This window comes from Phaenicophaeus curvirostris, unplaced genomic scaffold, assembly GCF_032191515.1.
Source record: "Phaenicophaeus curvirostris isolate KB17595 unplaced genomic scaffold, BPBGC_Pcur_1.0 scaffold_356, whole genome shotgun sequence".
Lineage (NCBI taxonomy): Eukaryota > Metazoa > Chordata > Aves > Cuculiformes > Cuculidae > Phaenicophaeus > Phaenicophaeus curvirostris.
In genome coordinates this window covers 29,384-51,559 of record NW_027206955.1, presented here as the reverse complement: position 1 = coordinate 51,559, position 22,176 = coordinate 29,384, and the positions used below count along the sequence as shown (strand labels likewise).

The 22,176-nt window shown below is 58.7% G+C and overlaps 1 protein-coding gene across 1 annotated transcript; it reads right to left on the bottom strand.

Moving 5' to 3' along the window:
• Positions 1 to 4,768: 4,768 nt before the first annotated feature.
• LOC138734973 (guanine nucleotide-binding protein-like 3-like protein) lies at positions 4,769 to 21,145 on the bottom strand. Its single transcript, XM_069882807.1, has 16 exons — positions 21,068 to 21,145; positions 19,837 to 19,874; positions 19,618 to 19,710; positions 19,425 to 19,514; positions 19,279 to 19,338; positions 19,102 to 19,161; positions 18,865 to 19,000; positions 16,717 to 16,820; positions 13,943 to 14,087; positions 12,792 to 12,879; positions 11,237 to 11,417; positions 9,622 to 9,764; positions 8,611 to 8,720; positions 8,443 to 8,525; positions 7,157 to 7,313; positions 4,769 to 4,890 (listed from the first exon to the last, which is right to left on the bottom strand). Exons 1-16 carry the CDS (start codon positions 21,078 to 21,080, stop codon positions 4,838 to 4,840), a joined length of 1,554 nt encoding a protein of 517 aa, XP_069738908.1. The 5' UTR covers positions 21,081 to 21,145; the 3' UTR covers positions 4,769 to 4,837.
• Between the last annotated feature and the right edge of the window lie 1,031 nt (positions 21,146 to 22,176).

The window sequence follows — 22,176 nt, the reverse complement described above, 5'->3', positions numbered from 1 at the left end:
CCTCCCCGCGGGCCCCGCCCCCCCACTCCGGGCCCCGCCCCCCGCCGCTCCCCATTGGCCGCCGCCGCCCGGAGACGCGCGCTGATTGGCTGGAGGGGCCTCTGGCCACGCCCCCTCCGGGGAGCGCCCCTCCCCCTCGCTGCCCGGCGACGCGCGCTGATTGGCTGGAGCGGGAAGGCGGGAGGGGAGGGGGAGCCAAAAGACCCGGATGCGGCGCAAGGGGCGGGGCCTCGTGACACAGCGCGGAGGCGACGGCGGCCGCGAGGGGACACGGGGCTGAGGGCGCAATGGGTGGGGGGGGGTAATGGGAGCCTATAGGGCGCCGTAGGGGCCTATAGGGACCTATAGGGAACCTATAGGAGAAAATGTAGCCTTATGGGGACCTATAGGAAAAAGTATAGATGTATAGAGGCTTATAGAGACCTATGTAGGGCTTATAACAGCAGTTATAAGGTGCTGTGGGGAGCCATAAGGGCCTATAGCGACGTGTATAGAACCTATAGAAGGAATTATAGGCTTATGAGAATCTATAGAACGAAATATACACCTACAGGGGTTCATGAGAAGCTGTATCGGGCTTATAGCAGGAATTATGGAGTGCTATAGGGGCCTATACAGAATCTATAGGAAGATCTATAGCCGCATAGGTATGTATACAACGATATATAAGTCTATAGGCACTTAAGAGAACTTATACAGGGCCTATAGAGAGAGTTACAGAGTGCTATGGAGAACCATAGGGGCCTATAGTGACCTATATAGAAGCCCTGAAAAGAGCTATAGACTTGTGAGAGTCCATAGAACGAAATAAATATGTATAGAAGCTCATGAGAAGCTTTATTGGACCTATAGCAAAAATTACGGGGCGCCATAGGGGTCTATAAGGACCTGTATAGGACCTATACGAGGGAAAACAGGCTTACGGAGATCTATAGAATGAAATACAGGCCTATAGGGGCTTATGGGGACCTGTATCGGGCCTACAGCAGGAACTGTGAAGCACCATAGCAGCCTATAAGCACCTATATAAAACTCTAAGAAGAAAGTATAGATTTATGGGGATGTATATAATGAAACACAGGCCTATAAGGTCTCACAAAGACCTATATAAGGCCTACAGCAGGAATTATAGGGTCTATGGAGGCCTATATAGAACCTATAGGAGGAACTACAGGCTTATAGGGGTCTCTAGGGGCCTATAGGGGGACGTATAGCATAAAATACAGGGGAGCTATGGGGGTTATAGGGGCCCGGGGGAGGCTCTCGGAGGCCATTGGGACCCGGGACTGGGCGCGCGGGGGGAGCGCTAGGACCACGTGGAAGCCGCGTGCTGTCGCCGCCTGATGACGTCACGGGCCTGCAGGGTCTGCCGGGAAATGTAGTCCGGGCGGTGCCTCCAGCCCTACTCCCATTCTCCATCCCAGTATCCCCCCAACTGCCTCCCAGTGCTCCCAGTAACCCCGTTCTCCATCCCAGTATCCCCCCAACTGCCTCCCAGTGCTCCCAGTAACCCCGTTCTCCATCCCAGTATCCCCCCAACTGCCTCCCAGTGCTCCCAGTAACCCCGTTCTCCATCCCAGTATCCCCCCAGTGCTCCCAGTACTCTGCGTCCCTCCTCCCAGTGCCCCCCAAGCAGCTCCACTGCCCCCAGGTGTGAGTTTTGGGGTGAAACGGGGGGATTCGGGGGTCCGAGGAGGGATTTTGGGGTGAAAAGGGTGGATTTTGGGGTCCAAAGCGTGGATTTTGGAGCAAAACGAGTGGATTTTGGGGTCCAAGGAGGAATTTTGGGGTGAAACGGGAGGATTTAGGGGTGAAACAGGTGGATTTGGGGTTCCAGGGGGGATTTAGAGGTGAAACAGGTAGATTTTGGGGTCCAAGGGGGAATTTTGGGGTGAAACAAGTGGATTTTGGGGTCCAAGGGGGGAAATAGGGGGGAAATGGGGGGATATTGGGGTGAAACAGGTGGATTTTGGGGTCCAACAGGGAATTTTGGGGTGAAACGGGAGGATTTGGGGGTGAAACGTGGGGATTTTGGGGTCCAAGGGGGGATTTTGGCGTGAAATGGGGGGATTTTGGGGTGAAACAGGTGGATTTTGGGGTCCAAGGGGGGATTTTGGGGTGAAACAGGTGGATTTTGGGGTCCAAGGGGGGATTTTTGGGGTGAAACGGGGGGATTTTGGGGTCACACAGGTGGATTTTGGGGTCCAAGGGGGGATTTTGGCATGAAATGGGGGGATTTTGGGGTGAAACAGGTGGATTTTGGGGTCCAAGGGGGGATTTTGGGGTGAAACAGGGGGATTTGGGGCTCCAAAATGTGGATTTTGGAGCAAAATGAGTGGATTTGGGGGTGACACGGGAATTTTGGGGTGAAACAGGTGGATTTTGGGGTCCAAGGGGGGATTTAGAGATGAAACGGGGGGATTTTGGGGTCCAAGGAGCAATTTTGGGGTGAAACGGGAGGATTTAGGGGTGAAACAGGTGGATTTGGGGTTCCAGGGGGGATTTAGGGGTGAAACAGGTAGATTTTGGGGTCCAAGGGGGAATTTTGGGGTGAAACAAGTGGATTTTGGGGTCCAAGGGGGGATTTAGGGGTGAAATGGGGGGGTTTAGAGGTGAAACGGGTAGATTTTGGGGTCCAAGGGGGAATTTTGGGGTGAAACGTGGGGATTTTGGGGTCCAAGAGGGGAAATAGGGGGGAAATGGGGGGATTTTGGGGTGAAACAGGTGGATTTTGGGGTCCAAGGGCGAATTTAGGGGTGAAACAGGTGGATTTTGGGGTCCAACAGGGAATTTTGGGGTGAAACAGGAGGATTTGGGGGTGAAACGTGGGGATTTTGGGGTCCAAGGGGGAATTTTGGCATGAAATGGGGGGATTTTGGGGTCCAAGGGGGGATTTTGGGGTGAAACAGGGGGATTTGGGGCTCCAAAATGTGGATTTTGGAGCAAAATGAGTGGATTTGGGGGTGACACAGGGGAATTTTGGGGTGAAACAGGTGGATTTTGGGGTCCAAGGGGGGATTTAGAAATGAAACAGGGGGATTTTGGGGTCCAAGGGGGAATTTAGGGGTGAAACGGGGGGATTTTGGGGTGAAACAGGTGGATTTTGGGGTCCAAGAGCGAATTTAGAGGTGAAACAGGTGGATTTTGGGGTCCAACAGGGAATTTTGGGGTGAAACGGGAGGATTTGGGGGTGAAACGTGGGGATTTGGGGGTCCAAGGGGGGATTTTGGCATGAAATGGGGGGATTTTGGGGTGAAACAGGTGGATTTTGGGGTCCAAGGGGGAATTTTGGGGTGAAATGTGGGAATTTTGGGGTCCAAGGGGGACTTTAGGGGTGAAACAGGTGGATTTTGGGGTCCAAGGGGGGATTTAGGGGTGAAACGGGGGGATTTTGGAGCGAAACGAGTGGATTTTGGGGTCTGAGGAGGAATTCTGGGGTGAAACGGGGGAATTTGGGGTGCAACGGGGGGATTTTGAGGTGAAACAGATGGATTTTGGGGGGAAATGGGGGGATTTTGGGGTCCAAAGCGTGGATTTTGGAGTGAAACGAGTGGATTTTGGAGCGAAATGAGTGGATTTTGGGGTCCAAGGGGGAATTTAGGGGTGAAACGGGGGGATTTTGGGGTCTGAGGGGGAATTTTGGGGTGAAACAGGAAATTTTTGGGGTGAAACAGGTGGATTTTGGGGTCCAAGGAGGAATTTTGGGGTGAAACAGGTGGATTTTGGGGTCCAAAACGTGGATTTTGGAGCAAAATGAGTGGATTTGGGGGTGACACGGGGGAATTTTGGGGTGAAACAGGTGGATTTTGGGGTCCAAGGGGGGAGTTAAGAGATGAAACGGGGGGATTTTGGGGTCCAAGGGGGAATTTTGGGGTGAAATTGGGGGATTTGGGGGTGAAACAGGTGGATTTTGGGGTCTGAGGGGGAATTTTGGGGTGAAACAGGAAATTTTTGGGGTGAAACAGGTGGATTTGGGGGTCCAGGGGGGGATTTAGGGGTGAAACGGGGGGATTTTGGAGCGAAACGAGTGGATTTTGGGGTCTGAGGAGGAATTTTGGGGTGAAACAGGGGAATTTGGGGTGCAACGGGGGGATTTTGAGGTGAAACAGATGGATTTGGGGGGGAAATGGGGGGATTTTGGGGTCCAAAGCGTGGATTTTGGAGCGACATGAGTGGATTTTGGGGTCCAAGGGGGGATTTAGGGGTGAAACAGGAAATTTTTGGGGTGAAACCGGTGGATTTTGGGGTCCAAGGGGGAATTTAGGGGTGAAACAAGTGGATTTTGGGCTCCAAAACGTGGATTTTGGAGCAAAACAAGTGGATTTGGGGGTGACACGGGGGAATTTTGGGGTGAAACAGGTGGATATTGGGGTCCAAGGGGGGATTTTGGGGTGAAACGGGGGGATTTTGGGGTCACACAGGTGGATTTTGGGGTCCAAGGGGGGATTTTGGGGTGAAACAGGTGGATTTTGGGGTCCAAGGGGGGATTTGGGGGTGAAACAGGTGGATTTTGGGGTCCAAGGAGGAATTTTGGGGTGAAACACGTGGATTTTGGGGTTCAAGGGGGAATTTAGGGGTGAAACGGGTGGATTTTGGGGTAACACAGGTAGATTTTGGGGTCCAGGGGGGATTTAGGAGCAAAACGAGTGGATTTTGGGGTCGGAGAAGGAATTTTGGGGCGAAACGGGGGAATTTGGAGCAAAACAGGGGAATTTCGAGGCGCAACGGATGGATTTTGGGGTGCAGCCCCCCCCAATCCAGCGCCCCCTTTTTCTCCTCGGGGTTTTTATTCCAAAAGCCGCCGCCGCCGGGTTTTTTGGGGTGAATCCGGAGGGTTTCAGAGCTGCAGAGCCGCCTCCAGCGACCGCGACAGCTTCGCCGCCAGCTTCTCTGCGGGGGAACGAGAATTTGGGGTTCAGGGGGAGCCTGGGGAGCAGTTTCGGGGTTCAGCAGGGGTTGAGGGTGCCGGTTTGGGGGTTCAGAGAAGATTTGGGGGGCAATTTTTGGGGTTAGGGGGACTTTAGGGTGGTTTGAGGGATGCAATAAAGGCTTTAGGGGGCAGTTTTGGGGTTCAGGAGGACTTTGGGGGGTGATTTTGGGGTTCAGGGGGCTTGTGGGGTGCAGTTTTGGGGTTCAGGGAGGTTTTGGGATGCAGGTTTTGGGGTTCAGGAGGGTTTAGGGTAATTTCAGGGTGCAGGGGGGATTCGGGATGAAGGTTTTGGGGTTTGGGTGGGAATGGGAGGCAGTTTTGGGGTACAGGGGAGGTTTTGGGGTTCCATTTTGGGGTTCAGGGGAGGTTTTGGGGTTCCATTTTGGGGTTCAGGGGAGGTTTTGGGGTTCAGAGGGTTTTGGGGTGATTTCAGGGCACAAGAGGGTCAGAATGAAGGTTTTGGGGTGCGGTTTTGGGTTTCGGGGGGGGTTGTGGTGCAGTTTTGGGGTTCGAGGTGCAGCTTTGGGGTTCAGGGCTGAGTTTGAGGTGCAGTTTTGGGGTTCAGGGGTGGGCTTGGGGTTCTGGGCTGGGTTCAAGGTGCAGTTTTGGGGTTCAGGGGTGGGTTTGAGGTGCTGTTTTGGGGTTCAGGGGTGGGTTTGGGGTTCAGGGGTGGGTTCAAGGTGCAGTTTTGGGGTTCAGGGGTGGGTTCGAGATGCAGTTTTGGGGTTCAGGGGAGGGTTTGGGGTTCCGGGGTGGGTTCAAGATGCAGTTTTGGGGTTCAGGGGTGGGTTTGAGGTGCAGTTTTGGGGTTCAGGAGTGAGTTCGACATGCAGTTTGGGGGTTCAGGGGTGGGTTTGGGGTTCAGGGGTGAGTTCAAGGTGCAGTTTGGGGGTTCAGGGGTGGGTTTGGGGTTCAGGGGTGGGTTTGAGGTGCAGTTTTGGGGTTCCAGAGTGATTTTGGGGTTCAGGGGTGAGTTCAAGGTGCAGTTTGGGGGTTCAGGGGTGGGTTCGAGATGCAGTTTTGGGGTTCAGGGGAGGTTTTGAGGTGCAGTTTGGGGGTTCAGGGGTGGGTTTGAGGTTCGGGGTGCGGTTTTGGGGTTCAAGGGACGTTTTGGGGTGCAGTTTTGGGGTTCAGGGGAGGGTTTTGGGGTTCAGGAGAGGTTTTGTGGTTCAGGGGTGGGTTTGAGGTGCAGTTTTGGGGTTCAGGGGTGGGTTCGAGGTGCAGTTTTGGGGTTCAGGGGTGGGTTTGGGGTTCAGGGGTGAGTTCGAGGTGCAGTTTTGGGGTTCAGGGCTGGGTTTGAAGTTCCAGAGTGGGCTCGAGGTGCAGTTTTGGGGTTCCGGGGAGGGTTTTGGGGTTCTGGGGGATTTTGGGGTTCAGAGGTGGGTTTGAGGTGCAGTTTTGGGGTTCAGGGGTGGGTTCGAGGTGCGGTTTTGGGATTTAGGGGCTGTTTTGGGGTTCAGGGGAGGGTTCGAGGTGCAGTTTTGGGGTTCAGGAGAGGTTTTGAGGAGCGGTTTTGGGGTTCAGGGCTGGGTTTGGGGTTCCGGGCTGGGTTTGAGGTGCAGTTTTGGGGTTCAGGGGTGGGTTCGAGGTGCAGTTTTGGGGTCCCAGGGAGATTTTGGGGTTCCGGGGTGGGTTCAAGGTGCAGTTTTCGGGTTCTTGGGTGGCTTTGAGGTGCAGTTTTGGGGTTCAGGGGTGGGTTTGGGGTTCAGGGCTGAGTTTGAGGTGCCATTTTGGGGTTCAGGTGTGGGTTCGAGATGCAGTTTTGGGGTTCAGGGGAGGTTTTGAGGTGCAGTTTTGGGGTTCAGGGGTGGGTTTGAGGTTCGGGGTGCGGTTTTGGGGTTCAAGGGACGTTTTGGGGTGCAGTGTTGGGGTTCAGGGGAGGGTTTTGGGGTTCAGGGGAGGTTTTGTGGTTCAGGGGTGGGTTTGAGGTGCAGTTTTGGGGTTCAGGGGTGGGTTCGAGATGCAGTTTTGGGGTTCAGGGGTGGGTTTGAGGTTCCGGGGTGGGTTCAAGGTGCAGTTTTGGGGTTCAGGGGAGGTTTTGGGGTTCTGGGCTGGATTCGAGGTGCAGTTTTGGGCTTCAGGAGAGGTTTTGAGGGCCGGTTTTGGGGTTCAGGGCTGGGTTTGAAGTTCCGGGCTGGGCTCGAGGTGCAGTTTTGGGGTTCGGGGGAAGGTTTCGGGGTTCAGGGGCAGTTTTGGGGTTCGGGGAGGGTTTTTTGGGGTGCTCACCCGCCCTCTTCCTCTGGCGCCGGTGCCTGCGGGCGGCCGCGCGGAGCCCCTGGCCCTGCAGCAGGGGGGGCAGGGCCGGCACCGCCCCCAGCGCCGGATCGGGGGGCGCAGGGGGCCCCCCAAAACCCCTCGGACGCCCCCGAACCCGCAGCTCCACCTGCGGGGACCCCAAAAACCAGGAGAGACGCCCCAAAACCTCCCCCTCGAACCCCAAAATCCTCCTCCTAACCCCCCCAATCCACCCCGAACATCAATAAACCCCCAAAATGCCCCCCCGAACCCCAAAATTCTGCACCCGAGCCCCAAATTCCCTTTGAATCCCACCCCCCCACGACCCCCCAAAACTCTCTCAACCCCAAACCCCCCCTCCTGAACCCCAAAATCTACCCCAAAGCCCTATGAACCCCCCAAAATCCCACCTCTTGACCCCCAAAATCCACCCCGAACCCCAAAAAAAACCCCAAAGTCCCCCCCAACCCCCTAAAATCCCCCTTCCTGACCCCCCAAATCCCCCCTGAACCCCCAAAATCCCCTTCCTGACCCCCCAAATCCCCCCTGACCCCCCAAATCCCCCTTCCTGACCCCCCAAATCCCCCCTGACCCCCCAAATCCCCCTTCCTGACCCCCCAAATCCCCCCTGAACCCCCACGACCCCCCAAAATCCCCCTTCCTGATCCCCCAAATCCCCCCAAACCCCCAAAATCCCCCTTTCTGACCCCCCAAATCCCCCTTTCTGGCCCCCCAAATCCCCCCTGAACCCCCAAATCCCCCTTCCTGACCCCCCAAATCCCCCCTGAACCCCCAAATCCCCCTTCCTGACCCCCCAAATCCCCCTGAACCCCCAAATCCCCCTTCCTGACCCCAAAAATCCCCCTAAACCCCCAAATCCCCCTTCCTGAACCCCCAAATCCCCCTTTCTGGCCCCCCAAATCCCCCCTGAACCCCCAAATCCCCCTTTCTGGCGCCCAAAATCCCCCTGAACCCCCAAATCCCCCTTCCTGACCCCTCAAATCCCCCCTGAACCCCAAATCCCCTTCCTGACCCCCCAAATCCCCCCAAACCCCCAAAATCCCCCTTTCTGACCCCCCAAATCCCCCCTGAACCCCCAAATCCCCCTTCCTGGCCCCCCAAATCCCCCCTGAACCCCCAATTCCCCCTTCCTGACCCCCCAAATCCCCCCTGAACCCCCAATTCCCCCTTTCTGGCCCCCCAAATCCCCCCTGAACCCCCAAATCCCCCTTCCTGACCCCCCCAAATCCCCCTGAACCCCAAACTCCCTGTTGTACCTCCAGGTCGCATCCTGCACCCCGAAATCCTTCCTCGTCCTCTTCCTCCTCCTCTTCCTCCTCCTCCACCACGACTGCAACAGCTTTCGGGGACCCCCCTCGTGAGATTTTGGGGTTCACAGGGGGTTGGGGGGTGTGGAAAAGTGGGGGGGCCCCCCCATTTCTTACCAGGGTCCAGAGCGTCCAGGTCGAGGGGGGCCGAGAGCTCAGGGACGATGCGGGACTCCAGCTGCACCCCAAAAGTTTTGGGGGGGCGGGTGTAGTAGGAGATCTTGCCCCTGGGGGGGACCCCAAAAATTTGGGGGTGGGATCAGAGGGTGAGGAGACCCCTTAGAGCCCCCCAAAAGTGAGTCTGGGGGCGTGGGGACCCCAAAAACGGGGTTAGAAAAGAGAAAGACCCCAAAAAAGGGGGTTCAGGGGGCGGGGAGACCCCTTAAAGCCCCCCAAAAGTGGGTCTGGGGGTGGGGGGACCCCAAAAAAAGGAGTTAGGAAGGGGAGGGAGCCCCTAAAATGGGGTTCAGGTAAGTAGGAGCCCCCCCAAAATAGAAAAGAAGGAAGATTAGGTCCCTCGACCCCTAAAAAGGGGGGAAGGGACCCCAAAAAGGGAGGAAGGGACCCCAAAAAGGGGGGAAGGGACCCCAAAAATGGGGTGAGGGAACCCAAAGAGGTGGTGAGGGACCCCAAAAAGGGAGTGAGGGACCCTAAAAAGGGGGGTTAGAGAGCGGGGTGCCCTCAAAAATGGGGGTCAGGCGGGGGGGAGCCCCCCAAAATAGAAGATTAGGCCCCTCAACCCCTAAAAAGGGGGGAAGGGACCCCAAAAAGGGGGTGAGGGACCCCAAAAAGGGGGGTTAGAGAGCGGGGTGCCCTCAAAAATGGGGGTCAGGCAGGGGGGAGCCCCCCAAAATAGAAGATTAGGCTCCTCAACCCCTAAAAAGGGGGGAAGGGACCCCAAAAAGGGGGGTTAGAAAGCGGGGTGCCCTCAAAAACGGGGGTCACGCAGGGGGGGAGCCCCCCAAAATTGAAAACAGGCACCAGGGAGCCCCCCTAACCTTAAAAATTCAACGAGGAAGAGCCCCCCCCGCAAAAAATTGAGGTTTTAGGGAGCAGGGGACCCCAAAAATGAGGGGTAAGGGGGGGGGTCAGGAATTGGGGTGCCCCCCCCCCCCCAAATTGGCTCACCGGTTCCAGTCGCGGAGCAGGTCGAGGGCGGCAGCGTGGGGGTCGGGGCCCCCCCCGGGGCGGAGGCGGCCGCGGCGCCGGGCGAGGAGGGAGAGAAAGCGCAGGGGGTCGGGGCAGGGGGGCACCCCGAAAACCGCCTCCAGCTGAGGGGGGGGGGAAAGGGGGGTCAGGGGCACCCCCAAAACTGGCTGGGCGACCCCAAAACCAACCTGGAGCTAAGGGGGGGGGGGGTATAAGGGAGATAGAGAGAGCTGGGGCAGGGAAGAGGGGCCCCCAAAGCCCTGAACCCCCAAACCGCTGAACCCCCAAATCCCCCTGAACCCCAAACCCGAACCCCCAAACCCCCTGAACCCCAAACCTCCCTGGGCCCCCAAATCCCTGAACCCCAAAACCCCCTGAACCCCCAAATCCCTGAACCCCAAACCCCCCTGAACCCCAAAATCCCAGAATCCTAAACCCCTGAGCCCCAAACCACCATGAACCCCCAAAACCTCCGTGAACCCCAAACCCCGAGCCCTCAAATCCCCCTGAACCCCAACCCCCCCTGAACCCACAAAACCTCAAATCCTCAACCCCCTGAACCCCAAACCCTTGAACCCCAAACCCCTGAACCCCAAACCACCATGAACCCCCAAAACCTCCATGAACCCCAAACCCCCTGAGCCCTCAAATCCCCCTGAACCCCAAACCCTTGAACCCCAAACCCCTGAATCCCAAACTACCATGAACCCCCAAAACCTCCGTGAACCCCAAACCCTCTGAGCCCTCAAACCCCCCCTGAACCCCCAAATCCCTGAACCCCAAATCCCCCTGAAGCCATGAAACCCTGAACCCCCAAACCCTCAAACCCCAAACCCTTGAACCCCAAATCCCTGAGCCCCAAACCACCATGAACCCCCGAAACCTCCGTGAACCCCAAACCCTGAGCCCTCAAATCCCCCTGAACCCCAAACCCCTGAGCCCCAAACCTCCATGAACCCCAAAACCTCCATGAACCCCCAAAACCTCCATGAACCCCAAACCCTGAGCCCTCACACCCCCCTGAACCCCCAAAACCCCAAACCCTTGAACCCCCAAATCCCTGAACCCCAAACCCCCCCCGAACCCCCAAACCCCCTAAACCCCAAATCCCAGAACCCCAAAACCGCTGAACCCCCAAATCCCTGAACCCCCAAACCCCCTAAACCCCAAACCCCCCCTGAACCCCAAATCCCAGAACCCCAAACCCCCTGAACCCCCAAATCCCTGAACCCCCAAACCTCCCAAACCCCAAATCCGTGAACCCCAAACCCCCCCGAACCCCCAAACGCCCCCTGAACCCCAAATCCCAGAACCCCAAAACCGTTGAACCCCCAAATCCCTGAACCCCCAAACCCCCCAAACCCCAAATCTGTGAACCCCAAATCCCAGAACCCCAAACCCCCTGAACCCCCAAATGCCCCCTGAACCCCCAAACCCCCTAAACCCCAAATCCCAGAACCCCAAAACCCCTGAACCCCCAAATCCCTGAACCCCCAAACCCCTCTGAACCCCCAAACCCCAAATCCGTGAACCCCAAACCCCCCTGAACCCCCAAACCCCCCCTGAACCCCCAAACCCGCGTCCCCCGGGTCACCTGCTCGGGGGGGCAGCGCTGGACGATGGCGGCCGCCGGGCCCAGGGGGTCCCGCAGGGTTTGGGGGTTCAGGGCCCCCCGATACGGGAGCGGGGGGGGGGTGCAGGACCCCGTTTCCATGACGACGCCCGGAGAGTCCAAGAGGCGGAGGTGACGCCCCAGCTGCACGGCCTGGACCGACCTGGGGACCCCAAAAATAGAGGGGGGGACCCCAAAATAGGGGGGATTAACCCTAAAATAGGGGGGGTTAGCCCCAAAATAAGGGGGATTAACCCCAAAATATGATGAGTTATCCCAAAATTAGGAGGGTGACCCCCCCAAAAAAAGGGGTTAACCCCAAAATAGGGGGGAGTCACCCCAAATTAACAGAGATTAACCCCAAAATAGGGGGGTTAAGTGTAAAATATAGGGGAGTCACCCCAAAATAAGGAAGATTAACCCCAAAATAGGGGGGTTCAGCGTAAAATAGGGGGGAGTCACCCCAAAATAAGAGAGATTAACCCCAAAATACGGGGGTTCAGTGTAAAATAGGGGGGAGTCACCCCAAAATAAGGGGGAGTCACCCCAAAATAAGGGAGATTAACCCCAAAATAGGGGGGTTAAGCTTAAAATATGGGGGAGTCACCCCAAAATAAGGAAGATTAACCCCAAAATAGGGGGGTTAAGCCTTAAAATATGGGAGAATCACCCCAAAATAAGAGAGATTAGCCCCAAAATAAGGGGGTTCAGTGTAAAATATAGGGGAGTCACCCCAAAATAAGGGAGATTAACCCCAAAATAGGGGGTTTCAGCGTAAAATAGGGGGGAGTCACCCCAAAATAAGGGAGATTAACCCCAAAATAGGTGGGTTAAGCGTAAAATATGGGGGAGTCACCCCAAAATAAGGGAGATTAACCCCAAAATAAGGGGGTTCAGCGTAAAATATAGGGGAGTCACCCCAAAATAACGGAGATTAACCCCAAAATACGGGGGTTCAGCGTAAAATAGGGGGGAGTCACCCCAAAATAAGGGAGATTAACCCCAAAATAGGGGGGTTCAGCGTAAAATATGGGGGAATCACCCCAAAATAAGGAACACATATTCATAAATAAGGAAAAATTAACCCTAAAATAAAGAGTTAACCCTAAAATAAGGGGGTTGACCCCCCAAAAAGGGGGGTTCACCCCAAAATAGGGCACGAGGGGACCAGAATGGGGGGGTGATCCCCAAAATGGGGGGAAAAGGGAGCTGAAAATAAGGGGGGACCCCAAAACGGAGCTAATAGAGCTCAAAATATCAGGGTGACCCCCAAAATGGGAGCAGAGGGAGGTGAAAATAAGGGGGTGACCCCGAAAACGGGGCAGAGGGAGCTCCAAAAAGGGGGGGACCCCCAAAATAGAGGGTCAAAATACGGGGGTGACCCCTAAAATGAAAGAAAAGGAGGATAAAAATAGGTGTTGACCCCCAAAATGGGGGCAAAACGAGCTCAAAAAAGGGGGGTGACCCCCAAAATGGGGGCAAAGGGAGCTGAAAAAAGGGGGTTCACCCCCAAAATGGGGGTACGGGGGGGGGTTACCTGGTGACCCCCGGCGTGGCCCCCACCCTGCAGGCTCGGCTGCGCTTGAGGCTGTTGATGAGGCTGCTCTTCCCAACATTGGGGTGTCCTGGGGGGGGTCCCAAAGATTTTGGGGGGGTCCCAGGGGTTTGGGGGGGTCCCTAGGGGTCTGGGGGGGTGGGGGGCAAGGGGTTTAGGGGTGTCCTGGGGGGGGGGAATCTGGGGAGTCCCAGGGTTTTGAGGGGGGGGGTCCCAGGGGTTTGAGGGAGTCCTGGGGGGGGGACTCAGGGATTTTGGGGGGTCCCAGGGGTTTGAGGGATTCCTGGGGGGGGGACTCAGGGATTTTGGGGGGGGTCTCAGGGGTTTGAGGGGGTCCCAGGGGGGATTCAGGGGTTTGGGGGGGGTCCCAGGGGTTTGAGGGAGTCCTGGGGGGGGGACTCAGGGATTTTGGGGGTGTCTCAGGGGTTTGAGGGGGTCCGGAGGGGGGACTCAGGGATTTTGGGGGGGTCCCAGGGGTTTGAGGGAGTCCTGGGGGGGGACTCAGGGATTTTGGGGGGGTCCCAGGGTTTGGGGGGGGTCCCAGGGGGGGATTCAGGGGTTTTGGGGGGTGTCCCAGGGGTTTGGGGGGGTCCCAGGAGGGATTCAGGGGTTTTGGGGGGGTCTCAGGGGTTTGAGAGAGTCCTGGGGGGGGACTCAGGGATTTTGGGGGGGTCCCAGGGGTTTGAGGGAGTCCTGGGGGGGGACTCAGGGATTTTGGGGGGGTCCTAGGGGTTTGAGGGAGTCCTGGGGGGGGACTCAGGGGTTTTGGGGGGGTCCCAGGGTTTTGGGGGGGGGGGGGTCCTGGGGATCTGGAAGGGGTCTCAGGGATCTAAGCTGGGGGGGGGGCTAGGGATTTTGGGGGAGTTTCTAGGGGTTTGGGGGTGGTTCCCAGGGATTTGGGGGTTTCCTAGGGGGTTGGGGGGGTCTGGGGAGGTCACAGGGGTTTTTGGGGGGGAGGTCCCAGAGATTTAGGGGTGTCCCGGGGGGGGGTGTCTTGGACATTTGGGGAGGTTCCTAGGGGTTTGGGGGGGTTCCTAGGGGCCTGGGAGAGTCCCAGGGGTTTTGGGGGGGTGTGGGGGTGTCCCGGGGGTGTGTGGGGGTGTCCCGGGGGGTTTTGGGGGGTCCCCACGCACCCACGACGCCGACGGTGACGCTGCTGGGGGTCCCGGCGAGGCGGGCGCAGGCGGCGAGGAGGCGGCGCAGGGCGAGGGCCCCCACGCTGCCCCCCCCGGCCAGGAGCCCCCCGGGGGCCCCCCCCGCCGGCACGCGGCTCTGCTTCTGCGGGCACCCAGGGGACCCGTCCCCAAGGGGTCCCCAACACCCACGCACCCCCCCAGGGGGTCCCCAACACCCACACACCCCCCCACAGACCCCCCCCAGGGGGTCCCCAACACCCCCAGGTCACACACGTACCCCCCCATGTCCCCCCCACACCCCCTCGTGGCCCCTCTTTGTCCCCCCATGTCCCCTTCTGTCCCCTCTAGCCCCCTCGTGTACCCCCGATGTGCCCTCTGTGTCCCCCCATGTCCCCTCCACATCCTCACGTCCCCCCCGTGTCCCCACTATGTCCCCCCACGTCCCCTCGTGTCCCCCCAATGTGCCCTCTATGTCCCCACTACATCTCCCCGTGTCCCCCCACGTCCCCTCGTGTCCCCTCCATGTCCCCATGTCCCCCCGTCCCCTCGTGTCCCCCCCATGTACTCCCCGTGTCCCCCCCATGTCCTCTCATGTCCCCTCCACGTCCCCACGTCCCGTGTCCCCCCCATGTCCCCTTGTGTCCCCCCCATGTGCCCTCTACGTCCCCTCGTGTCCCCCCATGTCCCCTTAAGTCCCTATGTCCCCTCTAAGTCCCCCCATGTCCCCTCTATGTCCTCTCGTGGCCCCCCACATCCCCGTATCCCCTCGTGTCCCCTCCACGTCCCCTCGTGTCCCCTCTATGTCCCACCCATGTCCCCTCGTGTCCCCTCCACATCCCCGTGTCCCCCCCATGTCCTCTCATATTCCTTCCACGTCCCCATGTCCCCTGTGTCCCCCCCATGGCCCCTCGTGTCTCCCCCATGTCCCCCTGTGTCCCCTCTGTCCCCCCATGGCCCCTCCTGTCTCCCCCATGTCCCCCTGTGTCCCCCCCATGTCCCCTCTGTCCCCCCATGGCCCCTCGTGTCTCCCCCATGTCCCCCTGTGTCCCCTCTGTCCCCCCATGGCCCCTCCTGTCTCCCCCATGTCCCCCTGTGTCCCCCCCATGTCCCCTCTGTCCCCCCATGGCCCCTCGTGTCTCCCCCATGTCCCCCTGTGTCCCCCCCACATCCCCATGTCCCCACATGTCCCCTCTATGTCCCCCCACGTCCTCTTACGTCCCCTCCACGTCCCCTCGTGTCCCCCCCATGTGCCCTCTATGTCCTCTCATGTCCCCTTGTGTCCCCTCCACGTCCCCCCCAAATCCCCTCTGTGTTCCTCCCTGTTCCTCGTGTCCCCCCATGTCCTCTCATGTCTCCTCCATGTCCCCATGTCCCCTCTATGTCCCCCCACGTCCCCCCTGGGCCTCCCCCACGTCCCCTCATGTCCCCCCCACATCCCCTCTCTGTCCCCCCATGTTCCCCCTATGTCCCCTCCATGTCCTTATGTCCCCCCTGTGTCCCCCCCTCGTCCCCTCGTATCCCCTCTATGTCCCCCTGTGTCCCCTTGTCCCCCACATCCCCATGTCCCCCTGTGTCCCCCCCATCCCCTCTATGTCCCCTCATGTCCCCTCTCTGTCCCCCCAGGTCCTGTGTGTCCCCCCCTCTGTCCCACCATGTCCCCCCTGTGTCCCCCACGTCCTCTCATGTCCCCCCCACATCCCCGTGTTCCCCATCCCCGTGTCCCCTCGTGTCCCCCCCATGTCCCCACGTCCCCCTGTGTCCCCCATCCCCTCATGTCCCCCACGTCCCGTGTCCCCCCATGTCCCCATGTCCCCATGTCCCTCCCATGTCCCCTCATGTCCCTTCTATGTCCCCCCATCCCCTCATGTCCCCCCCGTCCCCTCATGTCCCCCACGTCCCGTGTCCCCCCCCATGTCCCCATGTCCCTCCCATGTCCCCTCATGTCCCTTCTATGTCCCCCCATCCCCTCATGTCCCCTTCATGTCCCCCCCGTCCCCTCATGTCCCCCACGTCCCGTGTCCCCCCCATGTCCCCATGTCCCCCCCACGTCCCTTCTATGTCCCCCTGTATCCCCCCATCCCCTCATATCCCCTTCATGTCCCCCCTGTCCCCTCATGTCCCCCACGTCCCGTGTCCCCCCCATGTCCCCATGTCCCTCCCATGTCCCCTCATGTCCCTTCTATGTCCCCCCATCCCCTCATGTCCCCTTCATGTCCCCCCCGTCCCCTCATGTCCCCCACGTCCCGTGTCCCCCCCATGTCCCCATGTCCCCCCCACGTCCCTTCTATGTCCCCCTGTATCCCCCCATCCCCTCATATCCCCTTCATGTCCCCCCTGTCCCCTCATGTCCCCCACGTCCCGTGTCCCCCCCATGTCCCCCCCATGTCCCTTCTACATCCCCCTGTGTCCCCCCATCCCCTCATGTCCCCATGTCCCTCCCATGTCCCCTCATGTCCCCCACGTCCCGTGTCCCCCCCATGTCCCCATGTCCCCCTGTGTCCCCCCATCCCCTCATGTCCCCCACGTCCCGTGTCCCCGCCATGTCCCCATGTTCCCGTGTCCCCCCCATGTCCCCTCATGTCCCCCCACACCTCCAAGCCCCCCCTCACGTCCCTCATGTCCCCCCCCACCCCCTCATGAGCCCCTACATCCCCATGTCCCCCCCTCCCACCTCCCCCCCCGTCCCCCCCAAGTGTCCCCCAGGTCCCCTCCCCCCCCAGGACCCCCCCAAACCCCCCTGTCCCCCCCCCCGGTGTCCCCAATGTCCCCACCAGGTGGTGGCTCTGCCGCTGGGTGCAGGCCTTGAAGGCCACGGTGGGGAACTCGGCACGAAGAACCTTCAGCCACGCGGCCACCACGTCCCGCGGCACCAGGTCTGGGGGGACCCCAAAAACGGGGAACCTCAACAACCCCCCCCCCAAAAAAAAAAACCACCCCAAAACCTCCAAAAACTGCCCTAAAACGACTCAAAAACCTCCAAAAAACACCACGAAACCTCCAAAAACCACTTCAAAACCTCCGAAAACCACCCCAACCCCCCCAAAAATACCCCAAAACCCCCAAAAAACCCCAAAAAACCAACCCAAAGCCCCAAAAAACCAAATTAAACCCCCCCAAAATACCCCCGAACCCCAAAAAACCAACCCAACCCCCCAAAAAAACACACAAACCCCTCAAAAATACCCCAAAACCCCCCAAAATACCCCAACCCCCCAAAAAAACAACCCCAAACCCCCCAAAATACCCCAAAACCCAAAAAAACACCCCAACCCCCCCCGAAATACCCCAAAACCCCCAAAAAACAATCCAAAGCCCCCCAAAAAACACACCAACCCCCCAAAATACCCCATAACCCCCCCAAAAACCAACCCAACCCCCCCAAAACCACCACGAAACCCAGAAAAACCAACCCCCCCAAAATACACACCCCAAGACCCCCCAAAAATACCTCACCCCCCAAAATATCCCAAAAAACACCCCAACCCCCCAAAATACCCCAAAACAACCCCCCCAAAATACCCCAAAACCCCCAAAAAACACACCAACCCCCCCAAAAATACACCAAAACCCCCCAAAAAACCCCAACACCCCCAAACATACCCCAAAACCCCAAAAAAACCAACCCCAACCCCCCCAAAATCCAACCCAAAACCCCCCAAAATACCCCAAAACCCCAAAAAAACAACCCAACCCCCCCAAAATACCCCCAAACCCCCCAAAAACACCCCAACCCCCCCAAAATACCCCCAAAAAACACCCCAACCCCCCAAATACCCCAAAACCCCAAAAAAACAACCCCAAAACCTCCAAAAAAATACCCCAACCCCCCCAAAATACCCCAACAAAACACCCCAACCCCCCCAAAATACCCCAACCCCCCCAAAAAACTCAAACCCCCCCCAAAATACCCCAACCCCCCAAAAAAATACCCCAAACCCCCCAAAAAACTAACCCAAACCCCCCCAACCACCCCAAAAATACCCCAGAAAACAACTCAAAATCCCCCAAAATACCCCAACCCCCCCAAAAAAACATCCCAACCCCCCCAAATACACCAAAAAAACCCCAAACCCCCCAAAATACCCCAAAACCCCCAAAAAACCAACCCAAAGCCCCCCAAAATACCCCCAAAAACGAACCCAAACCCCCAAAAACCAACCAAAAACCCCCCAAATACCCCAAAACCCCAAAAAAACCCAAAAAAACCAACCCAACCCCCCCCAAAATACCCCAAAACCCCAAAAAACCAACTCAAACACCCCAAAAATACCCCAACCCCCCCGTCCCCCCAAAATACCCCAGACTCCCCCCAAAAACACCCCAAAAAACCACCCCAAACCCCTCAAAATACCCCAAAACCCCCAAAAACTACCCCAGCCCCCCAAAAACACCCTCTGAAACCTCTAGAAAATCCCTCCAACCCCCCAAACAGAGATCAAGGCAAGACACCCTCAAAAAAAAAAGGGGGTTCAGAGGATGAGGGGACCCCAAAAAACTCGTTTCAGGGAGCGAGAAGACTCCAAACTGGGGAGTTAAGGCGTGTGGGGACCCCAAAAAATGAGATTGGGGTGGGGGGACCCTAAAAATAACAGTTATGCAGAGAGAAAACACCCCAAAAGTGAGAAAGTCTTAAAAATGGGGTTCAGGCATTAGGGGGGACCCCGAAAACGGAGATTGAGGGAACCCCAGGAAGGAAATCGTGGAAGGGGAGACCCCAAAAAGGACGTAAAAGAGGCTTAAAAATGGAATCAACACGGGGGGGACCCCAAAAAATTGGATGAGAGAGCAGGGAGATCCCAATAAACAGGATCGGGGGGGGGGAACAGAGCTTAAATGAGAGGATTTAGAGTTGGAGGAGAATAAAAAGGGGGGGGTTAAAAGGTGGGGGGACCCCAAAAAAGAGGGGGACCCCCCCGTACCGATCTTGTTGAGCACGAGGATGAGGCGCTGGCGGGGCCCGGCGCTGCGCACGGCGGCTTCGAGCTGGGAGCTGCGAGTGCCCTGCGGGTCCCGCGCGTCCAGCACCTCCAGCACCACGTCGGCTGCATCCAGCACCTGCGAAAACGGGGTTCGGGGGGGTTCAGGGGACCCCAAAACCTCCCCTGACCCCCCAAAAATTCTCTCCGCGGAGAACCCCAAAAAAAAAAACCTCTCACCTTGCGCAGCTCGCGCCCGTAATGCCGCAGCGAGGCCTCCTCCTCCTCCTGCGCCGCCTCCTGTGGGCGCCCCACGTTACAGGGAGCGAACCCCAAGATTTTGGGGACCCCCACAAGTCAGGGGGACCCCAAAACCCCCTCCTAGCCGCCTTCCTGCGCCCCCCCCCCACCTCTCACCTTGCGCGGCTCCTCACCGCGTTGCTCCAGCGACGCCTCCTCCCTCGCTTCTGTCACCTCCTGGGGGCGCCCCGCGTTACAAAGGGGGGGACCCCAAGATCGGGGACCCCCTCCCCGCACGCTGGGGGGACCCCAAAACCCCTCACCTGGCTCCCCGAGCGCCTCCGCGGGGCCTGGCGCCGCGTTCCCTGCGCCGCCCTCCGCGCCTCCTGCCGCCGCTGCTGCGCCTCCTCCACCTCAACAGAGGGAAAAAAGGGGGGTGCTAAGCTTTCTCGGCGAACCCCAACTTTTTTTGAGAGGGGGAACCCCGAAATTTATTGGTTTTTTTGGTGTATTTACCCTTTTTTGCTTGTTTTCTGCTCGCCGGCGGACGTGGGCGGCGAAGTTCCCGAGCTGCGGCAGCGCCGGCACCTTCTTCCTCGAGCCTTTGCCCTGCGGAGGGGGAAATTTGGGGAGGGGGCACCCCAAAATTCGGAAGAGCACCCCAAAAACTCGGAAGAGCACCCCAAAAACACGGAAGAGCCCCCCAAAACCAGCCCCTTGGGGACCCACGCTCACCTGGAGCCGCTTCTTGCGGGCGGCCTCGACTTGGCGCCCTGTGGGGAGGGAGGAGAAGTGAAGGGGGGGCCCCCAAAACCTTCTCGGCCCCCCCAAATCTCCTTGGGAACCCCCAAACTCTGTCCGCACCCCCGTCTCTCCCCCTCAAATCCGCTTCTCGGCCCCCCAAGTGCCCCTCTGCCCCCCAAAATCCTTCTCTGCCCCCCCAACTCACCCTCAGGGACCCCCCCCAAATCCCATCTCTGCCACCCCAAAGCCACCCGCCACCCCCCAAATCTCATTCAGGGACCCCCAAAGCCCCCTCTCTGCCCCCCAAATCCTCCTGTCTCCCCAAATCCCCCTCACAAACCCCAAAATTCCCTCAGAGACCCCCAAATACCCTCCCTGCCCCCAAAACTCACACCCAAGACCCCCCAAATCCCATTGTTTCCCCCCAAATCCCAATCTTTCCCCCCCAAATCTCAATCTTTTCCCACCAAACCTCCTCCTCTGTGCCCCAAATCCTCCTCAAGGATCCCAAATCCCCCTCAGGGACCCCAAAAGCCCCTCAAGGACCCCTAAATTCCCTCCCTGCCTCCAAAATTCCCTCCCAAGACCCCCGAAATCCCATTTCTTCCCCCCAGATCTCAATCTTTTCCCCTCAGACCCCTTCCTCAGCCCCCCAAATCCCCCTCACGGAGCCCAAAACCCCTTCAGGGACCCCAAAACCCCCTCAGGGACCCCTCAATTCCCTCCCTGCCCTCCAAATTCCCTCCCAAGGTCCCCCAAAGCCCACTATTTCCCCCCAAATCCCACTTTTCCCCCCCAAATCTCAATCTTTTCCCCTCAGACCCCCTCCTCTGCCCCCCAAATCCCCCTCAGGGACCCCAAAACCCCCTCAGGGACCCCTCAATTCCCTCCCTGTCCCCCAACTTCCCTCCCAAGATCCCCCAAATCCCACTATTTCCCCCCAAATCCCACTTTTCCCCCCCAAATCCCAATCTTTTCCCCCCAGACCCCCTCCTCTGCCCCCCAAATCCCCCTCACGGACCCCAAATCCCCTTCACGGACCCCAAAACCCCCTCAGGGACCCCTCAATTCCCTCCCTGCCCCCCAAATTCCCTCCCAAGCCCCCCCAAATCCCCCCGTTTCCCCTAAATCTCCCTCTTTTCCCCCTCAATTCCCCCTCCTGCCCCTCAACTCACTCCCAAGGACCCCAAAAACCCCCTCAGGGACCCCCAAAAAAACTCACGGGACCGGGTCATGGCGCTCCCACCCCCGCGGCTCCCGTCGCGGCTGTGACGTCACTCCCGGCGCGACCCAAAATGGCCGCCGCCACACCCAAGATGGCCGCCGCCCCACCCAAGATGGCCGCCGCCCCCACAGGGATGGGGGAGGGAAATGGCGTCCCCAGGGCTCCTGGGGTCAGGTCTGGTTCCTCCTCACAAAAAGGATGTTGAGGCTCTGGAGCGAGGCCAGAGAAGAGCAACGGAGCTGGGGAAGGGGCTGGAGAACGAGTTTGAGGGAGCTGGGGGGGTTTAGCCTGGAGAAGAGGAGGCTGAGGGGAGACCTCATCGCTCTTTCCGTGAGAGGAGGTTGTGGAGAGGAGGGAGCTGGGCTCTTCTCCCAAAAACAGGGGACAGGGCGAGAGGGAATGGCCTCAAGCTCCACCAGGGGAGGGTCAGGCTGGACAGCAGGAAAAAATTCTTCACAGAAAGGGTCATTGGGCACTGGAACAGGGAGGGGGTTGGATCCCCTTCCCTGGAGGGATTTAAGGGACAGGTGGACGAGGTGCTGAGGGACACGGGTTAGAAATTGATGGGAACGGTTGGACTCAATGATCCCGTGGGTCTTTTCCAGCCTGGTGGTTCTATGATCCTATGATTGTTTTCCAACGTGGTGATTCTGTGGTTCTATGATTCTATGGAGGGGGCTCAGGGGGGCTCCCATGGGGCTTGGGGAGGCTCTATGGGGCTGGGGGGTTGTCTCTATGGGCTCTATGGGGCTGGGGGGGTCTCTATGGGGCTGGTGGGTCTCTACAGGGCTGGGGGGGGCTCTACGGGGCAGGGGGGTCTCTCTACGGGGCAGGGGGGTCTCTCTACGGGGCTGGGGGGGGTCTCTATGGGTCTAGAGAGGGGTCTCTATGGGGCTAGAGAGGGGTCTCTATGGGCCTGGGGGCTTCCTATAGGGCTGGGGGGGGTCTCTCTATAGGGCTGGGGAGGGTCCTTATGGAGCTGGGGGCTTCCTATAGGGCTGGGGCGGGGCTCTCTATGGGGCTGGAGGGCTTTCTATGGGGCTGGGGGTGTCTCTCTATGGGGCAGGGGGTCTCTATGGGCCGGGGGGGGGTCTCTATGGGCCTGG